The following is a 21,835-nucleotide window of genomic DNA, read 5'->3' on the forward strand; positions in this document are numbered from 1 at the left end:
ACTATTTTTATACCAGTCTTGTGCCAATCCAAATGAATTTCTTATGTTACCTTTGTTATTTTTTTTATTAGTCTCATGTATTTTTTTTTCTATTATTACAGTGTTCAACAATATATGATGTCTTATGGTGAGCAAAATAATTTATGATTGTAATATCCCCCCCTTTTTTTTCTTGATTTCTATTTTAAATTTATTGTATTAGCTTTGTCGCCTGAACAGGATTTTCCTCATGGCGACGAATAAATATTCTTTGTATTTATGTGTTTGTTTTTGTTCCCAATAAAGTTTGTTTTCGATTTAAAAAAAAAGAAAAGTATATTTTGATTTTCATATCAATATTTATTGATATAAAATCATAAGTTTGTCGCATTTAGAGCATATATTACCTCGCGGTTAAACTGTATTTTAAATATCTAAAATGGCAATTTTTAACCTTTATTTCACTAAAGGTATGCAAAGTAATTTGCTGGCAAAAAAACATACTTCAATTATACCCATTAATTAAATGCAGTGCTTTTAAAACTTATTAAATTTGTAGTTTGTGTACTATCAAAACTTGTTCTACCCAGAATAACTTAAAATATTTTTTATTTATGTTTTCAGATCTAAATTAATTTACTCTTCATTAGATATCTAATTGACAGTCTCCCTATCTTTAACATTCACTAGCAAGTTGAGCTTAAAAAATATACTAATATAAAAATATATAAATAACTGGAAATTATTTTCAGAGTTGAAACTTTAATTATTTTATAACAGAGTTGAAACTTTAAGCATTAAAATATCAGATTTTAAGAAACCATTTAATGAATGATGGGAAACTTTCATATCGTTTGGGATGAATTTAAATAATAACTAGTAAATGAGCTGTTCATTTTAAAGTGGTATCCATATTTTTAAATCTTTTCCTTTTTTGTTAATTTTTATGTATCAAGTTTAGTCATGTCTTTTATTATAAAAATGTAGCAACTCCAATAATTTAATTCAAGTCCCGTAGAAAGTAGCGCTGTCTGAATACTTATAAATAAATTTATTTATATATATATAAATTTATATATTCTAGGTATAAATTTTCAAAAAACTCGATTCAAAATTTAGACAAAGAGTATTTCCTTGTTAATACAGCATTGTATAATTTTTATATCCCTGTATACTTTCGTAATAAAGGACAAAAGAATTCAGATTTCTATATAACACAGGAATTATAAAAGTAATGGCTTCTTTTGTAACATTTCTTTCATTAAAAAACGTGTAACAATGTTAAGCGGAAATTTCTCAAACAAATCTGTTGCTTAGCAACCACGTTATCTCTCTATTCTAAAAAAAAGTTTTTGCAGTTAATTTTGTCCCCTGAAAAACTTTTTAACTACGTGATGAAAATCTAAGATTAAGGAATCAATTCATTCAGAATCTTTCAGGGAAGACATTTAGGGCATTCAAATCTTTTACATAATTTTAAATTTTTATTTATTTTAGTTTTAAAGCACGATTTTGCAGTTAATAATGAAGAATAACCGCCGTTCACAACAGCCAATCACATGTCTGAAAACGGCAAGCTTAAAAAAGCGATTTACAAGTCTGAATTTTCTTTTTCAGAGATGCAACCAATCACAAAATAGTTAGAATTTCATTCTTCAGTTTTACAACATCTCAACTTATTTCGTATTGATATATTGATTAATCTGATTATTTGTTTTCTAAAACGTTAATTCGTAAGTTTAATCTGGTTTTAAATCTTAATTCGATTTGTTTATTTACAAGTAATGCCTAAAAAGAAAAGACCTAACATTACTAAAAAGTACATTAAAATATTTATTAAAGATGATCCTGTCATTAACAATATTGTATATAGAGAAATATTCTAACATATATATATAATGTCAAATTTATAAATGTATTTAGCGTAAAGAAAATGCTATTGGTGCATTGTTTATTTTAATTCCGCAAAATTAATGTTTTCATTTATAGTTATTTTGCTGAATATTATTAAAATATTTTTTTAAAAATTACCCTGTTCTTAACAATATTGCTTATTGAAAAATATTATAGTGTTTGCATATATATATATATATATATATATATATATATATATATTGAATTAAATGTGTTAAAAATATATTCATTTCTTTGGGACAAAGTCTGTATTATTGTGATTATAATTTTTTTTAAACAAGTTTCATATTAAGATTATATCTGCACATTGATGTTAATTTCTGACAATTTTGGCTCATTTAGAGAACAAATAGGACATAGAAGGAACGGTAGTCAACGAAAAAAAGTGACATTGATATTGACACACTGCTTATTCTGCATTTAAGAAAATTAATTCTTTTCGATGATAACAGTTAATATTCAGTTTAATATTGAAATATATGAAATCAAAGCATTCTTGGTTTTGCGAAGCAAACCAAGCAAGAATTGCGAAGCAATTCTCCGGGGGTTGGCGAGCGTCAGCGAGCAGGGGGCGGAGCCCTCTAGTTACTGAAAATATAATAACAAGTGAAATCAAAGAATTTCATCAAACTCTTTGCAGTTGTTGATCAATGGAGAAAAAATATTAAAGTAGACCTGGACAGTGAATTTCTTTGAAAAAAAGAAGTCTCTTTGCACATTGCAGGAAGTTCACTTGTTAATGGAGGAGTCTATTCAGTAATTATTTAATGAGTAAGGGAAGATAACTTTTTTTTAAAATGTGTTTACAAACTGAGAAAAAATACCTTTATGCCTGGTTAAATAAATAAATGAAACTGACCCTGATGTTTTAAATGCAAATATTTAGTACAATTTTAAAGTGTTACCTTGTAGGTTGTTCCTTGTTATGTGTGTCATCACCATGTGCATTTTTATAGTAACTGAGAAAAACTTGTTTTAACCCTCTAAGAGTTAGTCCTGGCTTCTTCGGAACTTACAGATGCAGGGTTTCCTGCATCCAAAAACTGGTTTCGCCATATTATTGAATGGGAAAATAATGCATAGCAGGAACATTTCTATACAATTTTACCCAGGGGCTCAAAGTTGGGAGTTAAATTCTACAAGCTTTATATTATATATGTTATGACTTAACCTTATTACAGTATACTTGTTTAACTCATAGATGGACATGATTGGTAATAAATATATCTTCAGGTGACATATTTTATTTATGACTTAAACGTAGTGTTTAAAAAAAATGATTTTGAAAATTTAAATTGTCAACAGTAATAAACAGTTCTGAAACCTTTAAACCCAAAAAGTGATTTCATGTTAACTTTCAGAGGAGTTAAGTTTTCAAGTTTTTTTTTACCATTCTTATTATACATATTAAGTAAAGATAATTAGTGGTCACCACTCATAGCTATAGAAATTGTATACTCTTTAACAAATTTATATTTAAACGTAAAATAATAAGTCCAAAAACTAGTGTTTCATTATAAAATATTAAGCTTATTTTGTCTCTAAATTAACATTTTTATTTTTAACTTCTGACTCATAACCATAGCCAAGGGCATAACTAAATGTCCTAAAAAAAGGAAAGTTGTTAGGTTTTTCAATTTTCGACAATTGCACTAAAAAGAAATCCTTAAAAACATCCATACTTTTAGATCATTATTTAATAAGTTAACTATTTCTAATTTAAAACATATTTTACTGTCCAGACTTCTGTATTTTCATAAATCTTTCCCAAAGGTAAAAGAAACAAAAAGTTTGATTTAATTATATGCTTCGTGCAGTTAGCTTTCAAAATGGGAGGAAAAACCAGGTCCTAACATATTATAATATATACAGTCGAACCCCGCTATAGTGAACCTGGGATATAGTGAACACTCGGATGTAGTGAACTTTTTTAGCGGTCCCGTCCGTATTCCTATTTAAATAATGTTATTTTTAACGCTTATAGTGAACAGCTTAGAACTTAGAAACTCGGTTATAGTGGACTCAAATTTCATTTCTTTAAATATCTTTTTCAGTCCCCCATCTTTAAACTTGTAGGTGTTGGGACTGAAAATGAATGCATTCCTATAAAGTGTGTCATATTACTCTCCTTTATGCTTATCACTTTTAACTATACTGTAATAAATGTCAAACAGATCACTTATCTTATACTCCCCCCTCCCTGACAAGCCTCGCTTTCTCTCTTTTCCCCAAGCTTGCTCTACAACTAGTTAAATTGGCCACCTGCTGAATTTTTGGAATTTTCTTATCTGTTCAAACCATATTCTTTACAAATCACCCCTTGACAATCAAAAAGGGGATCAATTTAACTCATTCTACAGCTGCTCTCTTCATATTCTTACATTATCTATTTGAGACAAGATTTTTATTTCAAAAGCAGTGAAAATGGCAAATTCTCTAAAGAGAAAAGCGTTTTCGATAGACGACAAAGTTAAAATTGTAAAGCGTATTAATGATGGAACCAATCAATCAACACTGTGTAAGGAATTTTCCTTGTCAAAATCTACAGTTTCAAACATTTAGAAAAATCGAAGTGCAATTCTTGCGGCATACGACAAAAACATGGTTTCATCGAAAAAACTGCGTGGAGCTGAAAGAGAAAACGTAGAAGATGCTTTGTTAATATGGTTCGAAATCTTGTTCAAAATGTAAAAATCTTGCATTCTTTGCACATTGTAGGTAAGAAAATTGATGAACTCAATTTAAAATCAAATTGTGTTCAATCAAAAATCACAAATTTTTTTCATAAAAAGTGAAAATAAAACTAATATTTAGCGACGTAATTACTTTTTCCATCAATTTTTGCTTTATTATCTGTTAATTAGTTAATAATTTTTTAAATAACTTATGCAAAATTGCAAAGCCAATTTTCAATCATTCAACTGTCTTATGCAAAAAATATTCAAAAAATTTGGATATAGTGAACCATCGGTTATAGTGGACACATTACTGAGTCCACAGACGGTTCACTATAGCGGGGTTCGACTGTATATATTTTCTAATTAATTTTTGATGAAAACTAAAGCAGAGAAACACTTGCTTAAACTCATGCTTGTTATATCACAGGATCACAAACTAGAAAAAAACCTTACTTTTTTTAAATATTAAAAGTAGTTTAGAAAATAATTTATGAATAATTTCTAGATTTATTATTACTTGTAAACTTACGTATTTATAAGTATTCAAAATAAACAGCAAAATTATACTAAAGTTCAAAGGAAGATCAAAAATTTCAAAATCGTAATAGAAGATATAACAAACTGTTATAAACTTCCTAGAGATGTTCCAAAAATCTATTAATAGCCAAAATGAAAAATATTCCTGGAAATATATTCATTCTTTATTTAGATATTTTTGATTTACAACAAATAAATTTCCACCATAATTGAGCCTTTGATTGCATTTTATTAAGATCTAAATACATCAACAAAATAATGCAAAAAAAGGTGCTGTAGTAGATTCTGTACATCAGAGTAATAAAAACATTTTCAGTCCATTAAAACACTCAGGTTGCAAACTCAAAAAGCAACTAGGTCATTACTGCTTCATTTAGAAGAGCTAAATAAATATATTTTTATCTAGATATTTTGCTTTTTTTTAAGTAACAGTTTTAATAAATATATTAAATTTCTATAGCCTAAATTATGAAAAGATCGAACAGGAGATAAAAAAAAAAGGAAATAAAACAGTGTAAAATATATATTTAAAAAAATCATAATTAAGGAAATAATTTTTCCAAATAAAAATGAACAAATGAAGGGTGTATCTTTTCACAAGGCAGAAAATAATAATAAATAAATGTTTATATATATATATATATTTTTAATTAGAATCATGTCACAGTAATTGCCAGTTAGGTAAAGTTGTTGATTGTTCCATACTGTGAGATACTCTTTCTGGAATATTATGGCTTAGCCACAGTTCATGAAGCTCTTCATAGCGTTCTTGACATAAATGAAGAGGATTTCCTCTTAAAAGACCTTGATCTGTTTCTCCATATTCATCCACATAAGGTGGTGGAGCAAAACAACCTGAAATAAAATTCAGTGTTTATGTATGAATAAAAACATTCTAAAAGAATTAAAATTCATTAGGGGGCTATCCACAAATTATGCTATACTTAGAAAGGTTCTTGAGATTGTGATAGGGGGAGGATGAGTAACAAGAAAAGTAAGAACACACATTTTGGTTAAAACAAAAACAGAAAATGAGCAGACTAAAAAAAATTTTTTTTTCAGGTGTCGTTTATTTATTAATTTTTTTTAAATTCTTTTTTCTTCTGATGATTTTGTTTTGTATTCTCATTGGTATTATTATGCATTGAAAAACATTGGTGTTGATAAAGGTTTAAATTAACAGTTAAGGAAATCTTCTTGGACATTTACTCTTTTCAAAAATGATAATATGAATCATTTTTACAAAATTTGTTATTGTTGTATAACCTTATATCATTAAAAATATAAACCACTAATGGGCTGTGCCCCCTGCTCGCTAACGCTCGCCAACCCCCGAAAATTGCTACGCAATCTTATATGGTTTGCTTCGCTCGCTACTAACCTAGGTACATTGCAAATGCACAAAATTCTAAGAATTCAAAACAATCATTCAAATCCATATAACAACTTTTTTTTTTACAAAAAAATTGCATCTTTTTAGTAAATACTAAGTCATTAAAATAAATTTGAATTCAAATAAATGACATGTAATTCTTTAAGCCTATTAGAAATGTGCTATAGTATAAAATAATCATAATTAGGATCTGTACAGTAATAATTTTTTTTCTCCCTATCGTTTAAAGTTCTTTATTTTATATTCATAAAGTCAATAAAATTCGAAAACACTTTTAAAAACTTTACATAATCATGATAAAAACAACTAGCTTCTGATAAATATTGCAGAAAAAATTGTAAAAACCATGCATTTTTTAAAAATTTATGACGACAATCGACATGGCAAAGAAAAAATCTCTTTTTGAAAGGTAGAAAATTAAGCACTTTTTACAAACCCCGAATAAAAAAAGCACCTTTAAAGGCTTTTAAAAACAGTAAATCAAAAATAAGCACCTTTAAGCACTTTTTAAAAATGCTATGCACCATGCGTTCGAAATATTATAACCAAAAATCAAAATAACTCACCTTTATTCTTATCAGACAGCAGAAGAATCTTGCAATCTCTTATTCTGAGAAAAATACCAACACCAGATCCACAGATAAAAGCATGATCAGTGCAAGAACCAACGAGAGCCCCATTTAGCTCTACTTGGCAGCAGTAACTTTGAGAGCATAAAACTTTTCCACATACGAGGCACATTGTGGGATTTCTACTGTCATCACCTTCGGAGCTCGGACATGTAAAGTGAGATACACTATTGATAAGATCACTATAATCAGGCGGGAGAGGAATCAATCGGTTGATTGATAGTGGATGGCGCACTAAACTGTGCGTTTCTGATTGCTCTGTATTCATCAGCAGATGTAATGTTCTTGGATGCCTAGCCCAACTAAAATGATGTTGATGAAATAATTATTAAAATTAAATAAAACACGTTTATAAAATTACAGAAAGTATACATTAAAAGGGAATTAAAATAAAAAAAAATGAACCATAATAGATTAGCAGAAAGCTTTTTGCTGATATCTGGTGATCCTATAATCGTACTAATACATAATTTAAAAATGTTCATGTCTATTAAATTACAGTTACAGTGAATTAACAGAGTAGGACCCATAATAGATCAGCAGAAAGCTTTTTCCAGATATTTAGATTCTCATGATAATTGTAAGAGAAAATCTAAAAAGAGCAAAACATTTTTTGACGATATTTCCCAAGAATAAAAGAACTCTTTGAAGGCTTCTTATCACAAAATATAAAATAAAAAAATTTATATGTAATCTATATTTTAAAATTTGTTTGTTAATCATCACTTTTTGCCGAAAATTTATCCCATGTGTTCATAATATTTATTACTCAGAAAAGCTGTATTATCTCTAAATATTAAAGTTATTTTAAGCAGGTTCAAAATTTCAGATTACTTTTGAACCTGCTGTTGTTGAACTGAATTTGTTTATTAAAGGTTTCACTCAAGTTCAATTTAATTTCATATTACTCTTTTTCTTTTTAAATTTAAAATCAATATTTTAAAGTAATCTAATTTATATAAATTCATAATTATGATTACAATTATTTCTGATTAATTTTCTAACCAATTAATTATATATTTGTTAATAAACATAAATTTAATGTAAAATTATTCAAAACTCAAAATTTAAATTTTATTAGGTAAAAAGATTATATACAATACTTAAATTTTATATAAACCTACTTGGATAGGTCAGGTAAATTTTCCTTCATTTTAAAAATAAAACTTGTAGTGTTGACCAAATTTTAAGAAATCCTTTACATTAACAATATCAATACTTTTTTCAATAGTTTAGGATTTTCAGTTTTTTAAAAAGAACTGATAAAAATTTTGCCACTGGCTTGTAAAATTTTCCAATTTTTGCTTCCATCTAGACCAGGGGTTTCATACTTACATGAGGCCAGGGGCCACAATTAACAACACAAATCAAATGGCGGGCCGCAATTTAATCAAAATTTTATGTAGGACTCTTTCATATTTGAAGGAACATTAAATATTACTGTCAGATTTTTACCAAGTTGTACAAAACAAAAGTATTGAATTACAAATTAAAATAAGGAGTGGATTTTTAAAAAGACTTAATTGCTACTAATAATATTTTGAAAAATATTAAATAATAAACATTTGGGCTACAATAACTTTAATGTGCACCTATGTATTAACAATTAATGTGCAACAGATATCTAATTGTTAAGATATAAAACTTTAAAAAGGTTGGTATTAAAACTTACATAGTACCACACAAAATGTTCAATGAGAAAATTGAGGTTTGTCTGCTGCAACCACCAGAGAATATATATTTACATTTAAAATTTACAAATGTGTGTGTAAATATTTTTGTCCAAAATGAGTGGTTTCAAAAAGTTAAATCGGAGAATTTCTTCAAGAAAATTTCTGATGCACACACGCTGAATTATATTCACAAAATACAAAAAAATGAAATAAAAAAGAGCAACATACACGATTATTTTTGTATCTGAATAAATATTTTCTTGGATGCAAAACCCTAGAAATAAATTTTTTTGCAACATTGATATGTTAAATTTAACAGAAAGGAAGAAATTGGTTTAGATTAACGAGAAAAGTATTTTAAAACCATATAGATTTTTTACGAAAATTGTCCGCAAAAAAATGACAACAAATATATTTTAGTTCACGGGCCACAAAAAATGGCTTCGCGGGCCGCCAGTTGGAAACCCCTGATCAACAATGATTTAACAATAATTAAATGAAAATATATTTGTATTGTGTTACTCAAAAACAGAAATCCAATCTTTTAAAGGAAAGTTAATGAATCTAAAATCCATATCAACTTTGAACTGTTAGTCTCTACAATATTTTCCTACATTAAATATTTAAAATAGCTTCAAAAGAAATAAAAAATGATATGTTTGTGTAATATGAATATCTTTAGAAGATAAATTTATACAAAATTCTTATTAGTATTAGACTATCAGCCTTAAAATAATTTTTTAAAATTTGTGAGGAACAGACAAAAAATAGCAAAATAATATCAGCATAAGAATAATTAACAAAGTCGAAGGAAAAATGGAAAAATTCAAAAATAAATATTTGCAAAGAATTTATCATACCTTAATGCTAAATGCTTCAATGAAGTTGATGCTAAAAGTTCATCTAGAGTGGGTGGCAAACCTAAATAAGTGCATATGTTTTCAAATTCCTTGTCGTTCACTTCTTGAAGAGACATAGGAGGGGGAGTATCCGTCAGAACGTGAAAGAATATTGCCGCACATCTCAGAAATGGAAGAGAGCCCGTCTTTAAGCAGTGAACTATTGTGTGACCAGATGGTGCAGGAATCCACTGGTCAAAGCCAGCAGCTGTCCTCACTTCCTCATAGAAAAGCAGAGCGGTAACATTCTCTCCATGAAGCCTTGGTATTCTATCAGGTCCACAATCAGTTTCCATCTTTTCTTCTTCGTGAAAAGGGTACGTTAAAAGCACTTGCACAAAGTGAAAAATTAATAACAAATGCAACAAGTACTTATCAAGAGTGGTACCAAGGGGATGAAGAACTGTTCTTTTGTCAGCATTGTCTTTTTCGAAAAGTATTGGCATAGAATGAACGAGGAATAGCAGAACTGAAAATGCATCCAAGTCTAAAGAACACTGCGGACTTGAGAGATAATGTTCGCCTAAGACTAGATATCGCAGGATTCTTATGCAGTTTGATCGAATAACATTGTGATCAAATATTCGCAAACTAGCGCCACAAAATCGAATTATTCCATCCAAACAGAGGGCATTTCTTGAAGAGTGTGCCCCAAAGAGTGCTTTCTTCTTATCGCGCAAGAGCCATTCCATGGCATGAATGGTGTAAGCACATGATGCCCATGACATAGTAGGTATTCTGACATCAGCAGTATTAATATTCACATTTAAACCAACCTGAAACAGAGAAAAATAAAATCTAGAAGTCACACTATTTTATTAGCATATTTATAACTGAAAAATTTCTCAAGAATTTTTAAAAATGACAACCTTACATATCATAACAATCTTAAAAGTAAGGTATCCTAATTCTTACAAAAAATAAAAAAAATCTTTATATATTTTTAACAATATATTATTTTAAAGATTGGACATTATAAAGTTGCCATTTAAATCAATGCATTTTTGAAGATGTGTGACAGTTTATGTATACCCAAGTCATACCAGTTTGCAATGAACCTTATTTTTTTTTTCTTCTTTAGTCAGAGTTGAACCCCCTTCAGCAAAATATTCATTTAACCTTTGAAAAGATGGTAATAACTAAGTCCTAAAGATGGATCATGCATAGGTGTGTGATGATATGCCATTAAAACAATTGCAGAAAATAATGGCTAATTTGATTGATGAATTAAAAAATATTCTATGTTATCACAAAAACAGGGGGGGGGGGACTAATACATTATTAACATACAAAAACTGACAAAACATGTACAAAAATACATTGACTGAAGAGCCAATTATGTAAAAAATGAAATTACTTAAATGTCTAACCTTTAAAAGGATATGGTATAGAAAATAAAAAGATTTTAATTTCAGATTTAAAAAATAAATAAAATAGCAGACCTTACTTTTGAGATTGCTCTAACACAAATGGCTTAGTTCAAATCATTCATTACTAAATACTAGACAACAAAATTTGTAGATAAAAATCAACAATAGATGCATCAGTATAACCCTCTACTAAACACAAGCTTCGTAAATAGACAACAACAAAAAGAATCAGGACATTTTTTGGAATAGTGTACACATTTACCATACTACTTTTAAAAATGGAAACAACTAAATTGCTCTACTTTAGAGTATTAAAAGCAAATTTCACCGCAAAAGAATAGTGAAATATAATTTTTTTAAAAATTTCATAATTCCTTTGTTTAAAACAGAAGTCTTAAGAGTTTCAAGAAAAATTATATCTTATATCTATTACTTTTTGGAAATCTGTATTTGGTACTCTTAGAAAATGGAAAATTTTCTAACAAACACAAAAATCAGCAACAAAGAGCTAAAATCAGGGCAAATAAAGACAAAATATTTTTTTATCAGGAATGTCAGAGCAATTGACATATAAATCCAACAAACTTAAAGCTAATTTTCAAAACATGAAAGTCTTTAATGCTTTAAAAATTTGCTAAAGTAAACTTCATACATGAGATTCCTTAAAAAATACAATTTGATAATTTGAAATATTGAATACTTTATAAATACTAATTTCTTCAGAGCTTTCAAGTGACTACAAGACTAAAATTAGCTTTCCTTAATTTCAATTTTTTCTTCTTTTTTTAATAATTATTAATTAAATGTAAAAGAAATCAAAAAGGATTTCTTGACCTTTAAAGTAAAAATTAATACAGAATTCAGTTTTAAAATCTTATTTTATAATATGGTTTTTAATATAATTTCAAGAATTAGGAAAAAGACGAGATTTATAGAATAGAAAAATAGAAGAAAGGATAATAATAACTCTTGGTAGTGGTGAATATTGAATGCTTATCTACTGAATAAAGTTAAAGTATATTAAAACACTCTTGCAACAGTGAGTTAACAGATATGGGGTCATGAAGTTTGAGGCTTCATAATTCTGAAACCAACAGTATGGATTTAAAGTGCTCCCTCCCATGCCAGATCATGGAAAAGCTAGTACCAATCAACCTGAAACTACATGGGTTTCAAGCAGGACCAGCAACAGATTTCCAGTTTTAAACAATATCACAGTGCCTTAACCAGTGTACCAGCATGGCTATGTACAGTAAAGGTATAATGTTTTGACATTTCAAAAAAATAATAATAAATAACTATGAACTATGCATTGTGATTCATAAAATTTTTTTTTTATTCATAATATTTGTAAACAACAAAAATTTATGTTTAGGCAGCAACTAAGGCTACTGACTATGATAAGATCAATCTGAAGTAATTCAGATTTTTTTGTGAACAAATCAAACAACTGATGTACAATAGTTAAATCACACATTACATTTATGTGCAATTATTTCAAAACAGTTTGCTTAATAACATATAAAAATGAATCCTTGCAGCACGAAGTTCAAAATATTACTTTAAAAAAAACTATGATAGAATCATGCTGAAATCATAGGTATCTAAAATTTTAGGGACAGAGAAATAATCAAAAGATAAATTAATGATTTAATGTTCACAATGGAAAATAGCACAAAAAACTCAAGCAAAAAAAAAAAAACATTTTATACAATAAATTTGTATTGCATTGAGCAATTCAACAAATTTAGCATTGCATTGAGCAATTCAACTCAACTTTCTAACAGTCAAAACATAAAATAAAATATGAAGTAAGATATTTAAACATAACCTTCCGCCATTTATTGCATTTGGGAAAATTCTTGATTTTTTTTTAATAAGTCTTCTAGTGGAACAATTCCTAATTTCAGCACATATATTTTATAAATGCAAAGAAAAAAGTTCAGCTGATGTTAGATCCCCTATCTTGTACCCTGAGGGTAAGGAATTGGACATTTTTTTTAAATACTATAATAACAATGAATATTAAAATATCTTATTTAAATTATATGTTGAAATATAATTTTTTTATACTTACAGTATAAATAGCTTCAGAAAACAATTTCATCATGTCAACTAAATTTTGAGAAAATGATGGGGCTAAGTCATTTGCCGGGTTTACTTGAAACAAGGAAAACAAAACCTTGAATTTCTCATGATTAGGTTCACCAACTCCTTTCAAAGCATTATCAACTGTAGAGGCTTTGTAAGAAAATGATGAATGCATTGCTGAATCTTCTAAAAAATACATAACAGACATTAACATGTTTTACTTATCTTTTCAATAACAAATCACAAATACAAAAAAAAAAAACAAAAAAAAAAAAACAATATTCTATGGCAATGGGCATTCAGAGGTAGATAGGTTCAAACTTAACATTTAAAAAAATACTAGTTGAAATTGTAAACTCATTAGGAGTTTCAATTAATATTTGAATGAGGGCCGGGATAGCCTGGTCGGTAGGGCGCTGGGCCCATATCCAAGAGGTCGTGGGTTCGATCCTCGCCGGCCGAAGACTCCCCGTGTAGTAAATGGTGGCTGATGCATGTTAAATCTGTCGAGTCTCAAAGTCCTCCATGTTCCCACAACAAATCAATACCTCTGGGGGTACTGATCCAGGAGTTTCCATGTCTTCTGGATTGGTTCAAAATTACAAGGCTACGGTTGATTGAATGTAGAGTTTAATGGCACAAAATCCAAATGTGGACATGCTGCGCCAAACAATATGTTTATACATGTCAAAAATGAAGTGCATACTTATTTTCCTAAATATAATTAAAAATTGATAAAATCATATACAAACAATCAACGGTAGTATTGGAATAAAATCACGTCAAAGTTAAAACACAGTAAAATAGTATAAAGGTAAGAATATCCTTCTAAAAATGAATAAATTCATGAACAGAATAAACTTATATACAATTTAAAATGCCAATAGCACGTAAAAATGCAAAAATGTTCGGATGATGAGAGTCACCTAACAAATCTCCCATAGATAAAATAGAACTGCCAAAAAAGGCAAGACGATGTCTGTTAAAATACGGGCATGTGATTAAAATATGGTGAATCGAAAGTAAAACATCACAAGTGTTGCATTGAGGAGGTGGTTCACCAAACAACAAATGTAGATGGGTCAGTCTGGTGTGTCCGATTCGCAGACGGGTAAGCTTAACATCTGCACTACGTAGTCGCAACACAGGGAAGGGTTCCAAATTTGACTTATGAGCGTGCAACTTATTATTCACTTGGTTATCCCACTGCTGCTGCCATAAAGATTTTATATACTTTTTAATATGTATTTTTACATCTGAGAATGGTATAGATAAATTTAAAGTAGTAGTAGCAGATCGCGCTGCTGTATCGGCTAAATCATTGCCAGGGATTCCAACGTGACTTGGAACCCAGCAAAATAAAATATCGAAACCATTTTTATGAAGATTAAATAGCAAATGCTGTATAAAACACAAAATGGGATGAGTTTCATTGTCAAAATGGTTGAGTTGGCGCAACACGCTCATACTATCTGAGTAAACGCAGTATTTTCGATTCAAACTAGCTGAAATAAGCCTTAATGCCAACAGAATTGCAACTGCCTCAGCGGTGAATACGGAACACATAGTTGGTATTTTATAACTGTAGGTGTCGTCAGCAATAACAATACCACAGCCTACATAGCCAGGACATTTTGAGCCATCTGTGAAAACCGGAACATGTTGACGATATTGATGACGATGAGCTTTGTATAGTTGCTGAAAAATGATAGGCGCAACATGAGATTTACTATGTACATCGAATGGAGAATGAAAATGATATTGTGAAACGTTCCAAGGTGGAATAAGCGAGTGATCGACACATTGTGTTGTTGAGTCACAGATATTGAATGATTGGTTGAGCGAGCACATGCGAGCATTAAAAGGGCGAACATGTGAGGGTCGAGCATCATAAATCCGCTCTAAACTTACTGGAAGTGTTTCACGTTTAAGAGGGTGTGATGTGGATGAGACTACGTGAAAATAATATGTTAGACTGAGCTGCATGCGTCTCAAATCTAGAGGCAATTGGTGACACACAGCATACAGGCTTTCAACTGGAGAAGTACGAAATGCGCCGCTACATATACGCAAGGCAGTATGATGCACTGTATCCAACCTTTTAAGGTGAGAAGCTGAGGCAGTGCCATATACTGCACAAGCATAATCAATACGCGCTAGAATAAGTGCCTGATATATGCGTAGTAATGCGATACGATCTGCACCCCAATGCGTATTTGAAATGACGCGTAACATGTTCATAGTCTTCTCACAACGTTTTCGCAACTGTTTAATATGAGGGCCAAATGTCAACTTCTTGTCGAAAATCACTCCCAAAAATTTTGTTTCCTCAACAATGGGTATAGCTGCATTATTAATGTAAATGGTAGGATTGTTATGTAGTCTGCGTAGCCGACAGAAATGCATGCATGAACTTTTGGAGGGGGAAATTGTATGCCCGTTCTCATCACACCATTTGATGGTTTTATTCACGGCAAGATACAAGGCTACGGAGTTGAACGTTAGTAGTCGTAAACCCTTGAAATTGGGTCGGCTGTTCAACGACGGTTATAAATTAAAAATATTCGAATGAGGAAGAAAAAAAAATTTGATCAAACTCTGAGGAATCAATAGTAATGAGGGTAGGTGAAAAAAAAAGTTTGATTGAACAAAATTTGGATATCTAATAATCATCTTTAAACACCATAAACATCAATAGTCAAAGCAATTTCAATATATGACTCTGAATAATGGTACTTTAAAAAATCAGGCATCAAAATTAGTGGTTTATTAAAATAACTGTCTTAATTTTTTTTAAAAATATTTTGGCCTGTTGAAATAAGAGATGAAACAATATTAGAAGAAGTAAATCTAACTACAATAGAAGATGAAATAAATATGAGAAGGTAGAAATAGATAGGACATATACTAAGAATGCGAAGTGTGCATGATTCTTTTTCTTTGGGCCATGATGGCAAGAGAAAAAGGGGAAGAACTTAAATTACATAGCAGAAACAAATGAAGGTGGATTTTGAAAGAACAAAATTAAAAGGATTAGAGGAATGCAGATCCCAAGCCAAAATACCCCAAAAAGATATACTTCTTATTAACTTCATTTGTTTCGTAATTAAAGTAGAAAAAAAAGGCAAGATTTTTCGAAAACTTGAGCACAAGAGTTCATTTTCAAGGTAACAGCACGAAAAACAGGTTAAGAGAAATAAGAAAAGACATTTGCTAGCCTAAAAGAGGAAAGGAAATTAATGGAGAAACAAAACAAGAAAATCATTGTAGACAAGAATATAGCAGTGGTTGAAGGAGGCGAATCAGAGCGGGACATTTAATTTGTCTCGCTGGTTTTCCTAATTTCGTTCTCTGTTAATCTTCTTAAATTCATGGACAATTGTGCTTTTTCCTGTTTTTAACCGGTTTTCTGAAGTTTTCATTAAAAAGACAAAAACAGATAAACTTTTATTAACCCTTTGACGCAGATGACACACTGGTGTCCCCTTTATAAATTTTTTAAATACTCTAATTACGAGTAAAAATATATTTTCTCTTTTTTTTTTAATGAGAAAAACATTTTAATAGTTACTACTTAAAAGAAATCTATTAGATTATCAGAATTATATTTGTATTAAAATATAAAATCCTGAAAAGTAGTAATTTGAATAAAAAAAAAAGTTCATTTATATTCAAAATTTTTTTAAGTTGATCTTGTAAATTAAAAAATTTCAAAGATGAATAACTGTATCCATTAAATCTAAGTAAATGCAAATTTTAAAAAATATTGTTTAGAAGCTATTGTGTTAGGAAGATCTTATCTTTAATGTAGAGAAAGACCAGTGTTTCATGTTGTATTTCATAACCATAAACTATTAAAATACTCAATATAACATTTGTCATTTATTTTTACTTAAATTAATACAAAACAATAAAGAAAGCATGAAAAATATGTCAAGCAAATATTCTACGTTAAAGGGTTAACAAGCACTACTTAATATTAAAAATTACCATCACTAGGCATATCTTCTTCCTTATCAAGCTGAAAGCTTTCAGCAGCTTTTTTAACAGCACTCAGCCACTCATCCATGGATATATCAATATTTTCAGTTGTTATTGTTGAAGGGATCAATGTAGACAAAGGTGGAATGAGAGGTATAACAGTATTGCTCAAACGTTCACATAAAGGACACAAGAACTCTTTCTTTTCAACATCAAAACTAGTATGCCGCCCAAATCTGAAAGACACAATTAAAGTCCATAAAAATTCTTAAATAAATGACTGCTGACATTTTCATCATTTAAAATTTATTCAATCAGCTGTCCTACAGTTAACTGATTGTTAGAAACGGTTCCTGTTGAATCACCAAAGTCAAGCATTGCTAACAGAGTTCAGTGAGAGGGTGGATGACCACCTTGCTAAGGAACCAAAGGTGTGTATCAGTTCTTATTGAACTGTTCTACTGCAAAATGTTCAATTTTGCTTGCAGGCTGTCCGCTACCAAAGTGGGAGAACCATCTCTTTTGCATTAAATCAAAATTATGATGTCATATTTTCAGAGACGCTTTTCAGACCATCGCCAATAGCTCATTGCACAGCCCCAGTGTGACACAAATAACGTGTTTAACTTTTCATTCTCAAATTTATCCTTATGTAATGTAAATTACATTTTATATATCAGTATAATCATATTTAGTCTGTTTCATAAAAACTAAAATGAATATAACTAATTTATTTTGAAATAATTCTTTTTAAAAAAAAATAAACTAAAATAAGATGATAAAAGCCATAAAACCTAGTAACCTACTGTGCAGTGAAATTAACTTATCTTACAACAGCTAATGAAGTTCCTCAAGTATATCATCTAGCAGATGAGAATGATGTGGTTTTCAGATGCAAATGATAAAAGACCACTACACTGAACTGTCTTAAAGTATCCTTTTAGCTAAATAATAAAATATATTTGATAGTGCTCAGTTATGTACATTTTCTTAAATAGACTAACCATTGACTTTTTTAAAAACTAACTTGATCAAGAAAATTTAACCTTTAATCATAGTTTGAGCTAACATTAGGTTACTTTTCCAAACAATTGGGTTTTGTTTCTTTTCTCAATAATTCAAGAAAAGCATAACAGAAACCCTGAATTGTGTAAGGAAAATTTCACACATTCGTCCATTTAACTCAACAGTTAAATGATAAAGATAATCATAAAAAATGATGCACCTTACAATCTAAAGAATAGGCTTTATAAGTGATAACAGTTACCAAAAATACAATAACATCTATTAATAAATAAAAGGACTTTCAACATTTAACAACTAACTTTAAAATATGATTATTACATTTTTTCTCCAATAACAAAAAAGTTTTAAACTTAATTAAAAGAATTAAAAAAAACTATCAAAATAGAAAACAGCATCAATCAAATAAATTATCAGTACATACATAATTTACTGTAAAAAAATAAATATTAACTTTAAATTAATTATGAACACAGAAAATTAGCTTTATACTTATTTTCACAATACATCATTAACAAATTCAAAACAGAATTAGAAAAAGTAATAAATCATTATTACCGAGCAGGACGCCTCTGTTCTTTTTGGACCACAGAATCAAAGAACTTTTGCCAGCAATCACTGTGCATCACATGACCACAAGTACTTGAGTGCACTGACCAGAATAAATCAGCAGGCAGAAGCAGAGGATCATAATTTCTAGGATCTCTCATTTTATGTTTGCGATTCTTGGACAAAATTGAAGATTTCTGAACAAATGCAGATAATACTAAAGACCTTCCAGCACAAGTGAGTTCTTGATCCTCTCTACATAAAATACAAGTATATACACCTGAAGCAGAAGATCTCCACCTGGAATCTTTGTAAAAGCATACAGGATCTTCTGATAGCTCATTATAAATATCCATTTCAGACTTTGATAAATTAGAGTCCTCGAGTAAAGTTTCTTTGAACATATCAGCATGTTCTTTTATGAAGTTTTTCTGCATAGCAGACATTTGAGCCATAATACGAGTTCTCCTAGCAGCAGCCATTTCAGTCTTGCGTTTCCTATCACGAGCAGTATTTTTACTAGTACTGGCAGATGCTTCAGCCATTTCAAGCTCATTTGCTTTATCGTTGTTTTGAATATGAAGGCTTTCAACATACTTAAATTTGGTGATAACCCACGCCAAGAGATCTTTTAAAGATTCTCCACATATATCTATTCGAGGACATTTGGAACACTCTTCTAGTAGGCTTACGAAACTTCGTTTGTTAGCCTTGGAAGTGAAACAAAAGAAAGAATTCTCAGAATCTAACTTTGTCACACGTTCTTCTTCGTGAAGAGCAACCCCAATGAGATGAAGTACTTTTTCTAACTGTGTTTCAGAAAATGCAGCAGAATGTAAGTTCAAAGTCCTTTTCAACACTAATTCCATCATGTGCAACATAACATCACATTGAAGTATATTGGATATTATAGCAAAACGTGGGTGAAATTCAGGTGGAACAGGTGGTGGACAGCATATTTCTTCACACAGCTGCTTTTTCCTTTTCACCTGAACTTCTTCAGCCTTAGATTGTTCTTCTCTGGTGTAATGATAGTAGAAGGGGTTGAAACATTTAAAGTAATCAGGTTTCAGCTCATATTTTCCCACTCCAGACCCTTGTGGCATTTTAAAAGTGGCAACTTCATTAATGACAGTTTCGAAGCTAACATCGTGAGTGGGGTCTCTAGGGAGCAATTTGTACAGCTGACTGTGAGGCATAGGTTCTATACAAAGAAGTTGTATTATTTCCTTCTTTATTTTTTCGGATTCCGATATTTTGCCGAGATTGGGAGTAAAGCGTTCGGAAACAATAATCAGAACCAGACTTAAGAACTCTTCTGCAACTGTCAAAACTTGTCGAATATTATCTTCCTCAGGTTTGCGACTTGTGCCATCATACATTTCGGATGCCCAGTTCAGCAATCCATATTTATAAACTAGATGTATAAGAAATTCATTGCTTTCAATCATGGATGCCACAATTTGAAGCATGAGCACATCTCGATCATACATTTCTTCCCTCAATCTCACATTATGATAAAAATATACTTGATTTAAAAGGGAATATCCATTTCTCCTCCACATCCCAGCACGGAACTGAGCAAGCATAACTAAAGTCCTTAGAGGAAGTTCCATTAATTGCTCTGGACTACAACGCTCCACTCCTTCCATCAGAAACTGCGGCCCTTCATAGGAGAGGTTATATTGATCCAAATGCAACAGAAGTCCAGCTAAATATCGAACTAAAGGTAAATGGATAGAAACAGCATTAGAAGAAACATCATATTCAATGCAGGAAGCAGAATGGTTTGCTAATTCTACTCCAATGAAAACAGGTTTGGGTTGTGACGTTTCAAAGTGTTTAATATTAGCTCTAATTGTTTTTACAAACACAGAGTAATCTGAGGTGCACCATCTTAACAATGCTGTAACAATAGAGGCAATTTTAAGTTGAAGATTAATTCCAGTTTCCCACTCTGCCTCAAACTCAACATGTTGTCCAACTTGGCGGACAACAGCGTCCATGTCTTGCATCATTTCCAATAGTTTGAAAAAAGCATGCATTCCGTTTATGAAGTTCTTACGTAACTGGTCATTCCATTGAGGTGGTGGTACAGACACTAAATATCCAAGATCATGGAGCATATATTGAGCTCTCCTGAAATTGCTGTTGTTGAGGTTTCGTTGGAAATGAAGTTTACCCTGTCCATTGACATGTCTCTTCTCGCACTCTAACAGAAATGCTTTTAGAACAACAGATATAGCATTTTCTTCTTGAATTAAAGAATGAGCTAATGTGGGTACTGTAAATATTTGAACTGATAAGGAAGACACTGATATAGAGTGATCATGATCATCAGAAATAAACTCTTGTAAAATTGTTGGATACACGGAAACAAAACTTTTTGCAAAAGCTTTCTTGCAGGTTAAGTCCATCAACATTCCTGTTATAAATAGCTGATGCCACTGATTTCTAGCATTTTTCCACAACTGAGTATCAACAAGCATTATATTTTCCAATAATCCATCTTCCATTATTCCATTAGTAAATACATGGGAAAAACCTGAAATATATATAAAAAAGAAATGTAGAAATATGAGATCAATGAATAAGAAAAAAAAAAGAGTACCAAATAAAATAATTTTCATAAATTCTTTACCTATGCAAAAAAACTAACAGAAGCAATTGGCAACTCATTAAGTTAACTAAATTTGCTAAAGTTTTTGTAATGAATTTCAGATGACAGTTAAAACCGTACAGGACTGCGATTACATACATGTGATCACAACATTCTCCCATCATACCTGACAGTATCATATATGAATCGAGCCTTTCTGACATTAGCAATCCAAGCTCACACAGACACGATTTTAATTCACTACTATCACAGTAAACCTCGTATTAATACACAAAGTTCTTTTTAGTAAGTATTAACTCTGACAATGCAGACACGGGAAAGCAATCTCCTTCCGCTAGTTCTGAAGAGGTTAAGATGCGATCAAAAAATTTAAAAGCTTCCTATAATTATATCAAAAGATTTCGACATTTCTTAAAACACATATTTAAGTCAAATTGATATTACCATATAATGTAAATCAGAATCGAAAAATAGTCATTACGTATATCGTAACTAAAAT

The 21,835-nt window shown here is 30.2% G+C and overlaps 1 protein-coding gene across 3 annotated transcripts in view; it reads right to left on the reverse strand.

Moving 5' to 3' along the window:
- Positions 1 to 5,317: 5,317 nt before the first annotated feature.
- Ubr1 (Ubr1 ubiquitin ligase) overlaps positions 5,318 to 21,835 on the reverse strand; it is a 30,837-nt gene continuing 14,319 nt past the window's right edge. For all 3 annotated transcript variants that reach the window (XM_016069703.5, XM_016069704.5, XM_071186404.2), the window contains exons 7-12: positions 18,726 to 21,261; positions 17,154 to 17,380; positions 13,150 to 13,349; positions 9,664 to 10,478; positions 7,068 to 7,432; positions 5,318 to 5,963 (exon numbers count right to left, since the gene is read on the reverse strand). In XM_016069703.5, coding sequence (XP_015925189.1) covers positions 5,770 to 5,963; positions 7,068 to 7,432; positions 9,664 to 10,478; positions 13,150 to 13,349; positions 17,154 to 17,380; positions 18,726 to 21,261 — 4,337 coding nt within the window. In that variant the 3' untranslated portion in view covers positions 5,318 to 5,769. The remainder of the gene's footprint in view (positions 5,964 to 7,067; positions 7,433 to 9,663; positions 10,479 to 13,149; positions 13,350 to 17,153; positions 17,381 to 18,725; positions 21,262 to 21,835) is intronic.

The sequence above is a fragment of the Parasteatoda tepidariorum genome, chromosome 9 (genome assembly GCF_982258835.1).
Source record: "Parasteatoda tepidariorum strain Cologne lab strain chromosome 9, Ptep-v5.0, whole genome shotgun sequence".
NCBI lineage: Eukaryota > Metazoa > Arthropoda > Arachnida > Araneae > Theridiidae > Parasteatoda > Parasteatoda tepidariorum.